The sequence below is a fragment of the Vipera berus genome, assembly GCF_964194415.1.
Source record: "Vipera berus genome assembly, chromosome: Z".
Lineage (NCBI taxonomy): Eukaryota > Metazoa > Chordata > Lepidosauria > Squamata > Viperidae > Vipera > Vipera berus.
This window is the reverse complement of record NC_138205.1, coordinates 79863036-79869035: the sequence shown is the minus strand read 5'-3', so window position 1 is coordinate 79869035 and position 6000 is coordinate 79863036. Positions and strand designations below refer to the sequence as shown.

General features: G+C 41.5%; 1 protein-coding gene across 1 annotated transcript in view; it reads left to right on the top strand.

Moving 5' to 3' along the window:
- Positions 1-1534: 1534 nt before the first annotated feature.
- Positions 1535-6000, top strand: part of LOC308679008 (prostatic acid phosphatase-like) — a gene marked incomplete at both ends in the record, with an annotated part of 28921 nt that continues 24455 nt past the window's right edge. The window contains one exon of the mRNA XM_081346244.1: positions 1535-1648. Coding sequence (XP_081202370.1) covers positions 1535-1648 — 114 coding nt within the window. The remainder of the gene's footprint in view (positions 1649-6000) is intronic.

Sequence of the window (6000 nt, the reverse complement as noted above, 5' to 3'; positions counted from 1 at the left end):
CTTCATTCCCCCGACCCAAATTCTAAGGATAGGACATGCTCTTTAGCAGGGATTTTCAACCAGTGGTACGGGTACCACCTGTGGTACATTGGCACCTAGCAGGTGGTATGCAACCATTCTACAAAAGTGGTAGTGGGGGAGGGGAATGAGCTGAACCTGTGGTAGCACCACACAAGCCTGAGCGAGAGATGGCTAGAGCTGCAGGGCTGTCAGGGCTCAGCGGAAGTGCCAGGATCAGTGCTTGTTCAGGGCTGTCAGGGTTCAGTGAAAGCACCAGGATCAGCGCCAGGCTCCAGCTGGAGCTTGGCACTGATCCCGGTGCTTCTGAGCCCAGAAGAAGCACCGATCAGCTGGAATGTTGCAGCATCTCCAGGGTCTTGTGATTTGCATTCAGATGCTTGGCAACTGATTCATATTTATGATGGTCACATTGTCCCAGGGTCATGTGAAGTGACCAACCCCACCCCTGTTGCCAATCCTCAACAGAAATGCTCACAAAAATGAAAACCTCAGGAGGAAGAGCACCACCAGGCGGGTAGGGAGGTCTCTTGCTCGGCTGTGGCTTGGGGAGCACTTTTTTCAGTGCCATTGAAACTTCGAACAGTCACTAAGCGAACTGTTGTAAGTCGAGGACTACCTGTACTTCATCACTTTTTTTCCTCTTTTTTTTGGATCATCAAGTTTTTGACACCTTGCTAGGCGACTGGTGGTACTTGGATGTTGCCATATCCTAAAAGTGGTACAATGGGTGAAAAGGTTAAAAAGCCCTGATCTTTAGGACATAATAGGATTAACCCACCACCATTAGAATACCAAAAAAGCACCCTCAAGCTCAGGTCAAAGTGCATTGCACAGGAACAGGCACTGCAAATACAAAGCCCAAAGAAGGTATAAAAACCCACCTACTCTCAACTCCATTTGATCAACTGTCCCAGAACCACATGCTGTTGCAAGTTCTGCTCATCAATAAACAGGAATCTTCTTTCTTAAGAAGCCTCCTTCTTTATTTCCAGTGTCTTAGCCTCCATTTTATTTACTCACGGCTTGGAACTAGACCTGATTTTTTTTGGGGGTCTTTCAACAAAACTTGCTCAAATAATCATCAAAGACCCCCTTTATTTTTCACAAAGTCCTAATAGACTGTCAGTGGAGAATCTAGTTCACAATTGTTCTAAGCTATGGTTTGCTTAATCACAGATGAAAAAAAATTGTTTACAGTATAAAACACGCTAAACCTCTTAATTTACAAATGTGCTAAACCAAATGAACACATTACATATTGAAATGTGTAAATATGTCCACCTCTCTGCATTATATAGAAGCTGAATCTGTTTTGGAAAGAAATCTGATTTCACTAACCACATAACTTTTGACTTTCCAGGGCTAAAGTTGCTGAAAAAACCCCTAAGTTAAGAAATAGATCAATATATGTAATTGTCACTTCCTCTCTTAATTACCTGTTAGTCATCCACCCTTTAGAGTTCCTTAAAAAGATGTGTTCTGGTGACAGAGCATTTACATATCTCCTGGCAGAATGGAAGGAACAAGTCTAGCAAGAAGCTCCAAGAATCTACACTTTGTTCTGCTGGCCTTCATTGTTTCTCTTCTCCAATCAACATTAGGACGGGAGTTGAAATTTGTGATTTTAGTAAGTATGGGAAAGGGAATGGGTTCATAAATGTACATGGTTTAATTTAAAATGAGCCTGGCATGATTAATCTATGATCCTGGACATATCAAAGTCTTAGTACAATTTTATTTCCTTTGTAAGGCTATGAAATAGGTGCAGTTTGTTCAAGGCTCATGTTTTAAGAATGTGGCTAGGTTTTGTGTAAATATTCAAGCAGATATAATGAAATCCAGAGTATTGGTTTTCCAAATGCAATTTAATGGGCTGGTTATCACTTTAAAAGCTCTATATGGCACAGGGGTAGGTTATTTGTGATATCCTGAGGGTATATGCCCATCCTACTAGGTAAAGTGGGCACAGTCCATGTTCCCTCCCTTAAATGGGGTCACTTGATGGGTCATTGATGGTCACACTAGCCTAGAATAGCCTACTAGCTATGTTCCAAGGAATTCCCATCCTTGTCTTTTTAGGGATTAAATTTGGATCTGGAAGGCAATTAAGACCTAACTTTTTCCCCAAGCAGTGGTTTGGGGGGGGGAGTTGGGAGACAGTTTGGTCCAGACTTTCCTGAGGGGAAAATATTTTATCTCTGTGGTTATGGATTACTGTGAACCATTTACAATCTTTATATGGGTTAGACAGCCACATAGATCCTCTAAATAAATAAATAATACTGGTAGCTGGATAGGTATATGTTAGGAATATGCTTAGCCTTTGCTTCTGCATCACAAATTTAATGCCCAAGATAACTTCTTCCATCCTGGATTTGGCTTAGCTTTGTGTATAACTCCAGTTACTGGGTTTCTAAACCAAGGTATGTGATTTTTGTTGTATGTGGTGATTATAGCTCATCACTCAAGCCATGGTTCAAACAACTGCTGTATATGAAATATGAGCCAGCCTCCTACCACTACTGATGCATGCATGCAATAATGAAATGTTGTCTACAAATAAGCACTAACATAAATCTAAAAAAACCTCCACCTCTCAGTTTCCACATCATCCGCTGAAAGCCTGCTTTTATTTCTATCCTTCTTCATTGATGGATGAAATTTTCATCCCAGTGAATTCATCTTGTGTTTCTATGTGTTTCCCCATCGAAAGCTGTTTGTCATATCTCCTACCTAGATCATATTTTACTTAAGCAAGGTATGAGGAAAGCCCTTGAATTTAATTCTACAACTGTAGTTCACTATGGTCACAGGATTTGCTGCCATGCAACATTCTTAGTGATTGCTGGAATGCCATCTGCAGACCAAGATCTGACTCTTGGTGGACAGAAAACATCTGAAGCTTCATAGCTGATTTGTTAATTGTTTGTTTATTTATTTTATTTTTATTTAATTGGATTTGTATACCGCCCTTTCCCGAAGGACTCAGGGCGGTTAACAGGGAATTAAAACAAGAAATACAAAAATTAAAAACAATTAAAAAGATTATAATAGTCCCTGAGAGAATAAAAACCCCAATTAAAATTAAAATTAAAATTCTCAGCCTGGGCCAGAGAGCTCGAAGAGCCAGGTCTTCAGGTCCCGGCGGAATGAACGGAGGTCGGGGGCAGTCCTCAACTCCACAGGCAGCTGGTTCCAGAGGGCAGGAGCACCCACTGAGAAGGCCCTCCCCCTGGGCGTTACCCGCCGGCAATCTTTTACCGGCAGCACCCTTAGAAGACTCTCCCTGTGGGAGCGCACTGGACGAAGGGAACTTGATGCTGGCAGCAGGTGTTCCCTCAGATATCCCGGACCCAAGCCATTTAGGGCTTTATAGGTCATTACCAGCACCTTGAATCTCACCCGGAGGGCAACTGGAAGCCAATGCAGCTCGCGGAGCAGAGGTGTTACATGGGAGTATCGGGAAACCCCCATCACAACTCGTGCGGCTGCATTCTGCACCAGCTGAAGCCTCCGAGTGGTCCTCAAGGGCAGCCCCATGTAGAGAGCGTTGCAGTAGTCTAAACGGGAGGTCACGAGCACATGAGTGACTGTCCGTAGGGCATCTCGGTCCAGGTAGGGTCGCAACTGGCGCACCAGGCGAACCTGGGCAAAAGCCCCCCTGGTCACAGCTCCTATATGGTCTTCAAAATTGAGCCGGGAGTCAAGGAGGACGCCCAAGTTGCGAGCCCTATCAATGCGGGGTAACACCTCACCCCCCATCGTTAAAGGTGGAATGGTCTGGTTAACCATTTTGTTTGTTTGTTTGTTTTAAAAGACCTTGCAAATACTCACTAGCAGCCTGTTGGAAGAGAAGTTTTGGAAACAGAATTACACAAATGCATAGATTGTGTGTAGAGGAAAAGACCTAGAAAGGAAAGCACAGGGAAAAGCTGCTATTTAGCCCAGCCATAAATGCTCTGGGGGAAATTGGCCTGTTTGCAATAGAAAAAACTAGTACCGACAAGGTGATCTTCAGTATGCAGTGATGATTCAAGATGCTTTCTGTGGCAACTCAGCTAACATCAAACTGAAATATCAATCTGATCTATACATGATGAAAACAATATGGAGAAATTGGGTTTAAAGTTCTTGGAAATAATTAGCAAGCTGAAAGACTGGTGGTGTGACAAACCTCAGTTCTATGGAATCTCATCAATAGGTGGGAGTGGATGGGTAACCATATATACAGGGAGCCCTCAACTTGCAACAGTTCATTTAATGACCCTTCAAAGTTACAACAGCACTGTAAAATGTGATTTGTGACTGTTTTCAGTTATGACCTTTGCAGCTTTCCCATGGTCATGTGATTTACATTTGGATGCTTGGCAACTGGTTTATATTTATGACTGTTGCTGTGTCCCAAGGTCATGTGATCACCATTTGCGGACTTTCTGACAAGCAAAGTCAATGGGGAAGCCAGATTCACTTAACAACCGTGTTACTAATTTATCAATTGCGGTGATTCACTTAATAACTGAGGCAAAATGTTTCACTTAGCAACAGAGGTTTTGGGCTCAACTATGATCATATGTCGAGGACTACCTGTATATCCTGGGCTAGAAAAAATATTTACAAACATACCAAATTGAAAAACATCAAGACTAATAGGCAAAAAGTACTGTATTCATATGCTACTTATTACAAATACATTGGTGTATTCTTGAAGACATTTATGCTACTTACAAATAGGGATGGGCTCATAATGATGGCCAAGCATCAACCTGTGGTTCATTTACTGGCATGAGGGCCAATCAGTAATGCAGGGCTGAGGAAAGTAGAAATTTGTCACTTTATCTGATCAGAAGCAAAGGGGCTCCCTGTTAGCAAACAAAAGAGCTGGGAGGAGCCCTGACCAAGCCTGGCATTCTATTTTCATTTTTTATGATACAGGAAATTCAAGACAGCAGATTGGTTACATATTTCTTATCATCATTAAAATAGCACGTGTACAAAGAATGTTGTTCAGCTTAGAACAGCGTTTGTACTGTGCTGAAAAACAGAGGTTTCTGTAAAATGAGTGCTTTTAAAAATGACGCTTGGGGCCCCAAAGATGAATTTGGGGTCCCAGGGTTTCAATAACTCAGCACTATGGAAAAATCTTTTGTTACTCTTCCATAACAGTAATTATTGCAAATTAGTAGTTCGATTTTCTATGGAATGTTATGAGACTTACTCAAAGGCATGTCTATAAAACTGCAGTCTAATTCCTTTCTGGTTGGTTTTTTTTTAACCTAGTGCCAGAAAATCAGTTAGTGTTGTTCAGCACCATTTAAAATTACAATACTGTATTGACATTAAAAAGATAACATACTCCTATAAAAACAAAGACAGACATATATCATCTTTATATTAACACTTTCTGTAAAGTGTAGTCATTAAAGATCTAATAATGATCTAATCAAAGAAATATAACAAAAGGGGACCCCTAGTTTCTGCTGTAAGATTTTCTGAAAGCTCTCTTGTCCTTATCTTAAGATAAATCTGTTGTGTCCAGATGGTCAACAGATAACACGGAGATGGTTCAGGGTTTAGACTGTTTATTCTAGCTGCACGTGGTAGAACTGAACCCACATGGCCCTGTGTTGCTTATATGTCCGGCAAGCGCCGGACGCTAGCCAACCACCCGACTGGAATCTCCCGCCTTGCCTCAGGCACCCAACCCAGTGTCCAGGAATTCCCGCCAGCTGGATTAGCCAATCACGAGGCTGTGCAGTTGTGTACAGAACAAAATCTAAATATATAGATTGACCAGCTAAAATGATATCACCATTTCAATCATCTTTAAATTGTTCTACCTACCAGTGATCTTAGAAACTCACATGGTAGTAGAATAGAAGGACTGAAAGTTAACAAAGTCTATTTATCCTTATCTTAAAACAATCAGTTAAATATTCTACTGTCTTTAACATAATAACATCCAGCTTAACATTACATCAG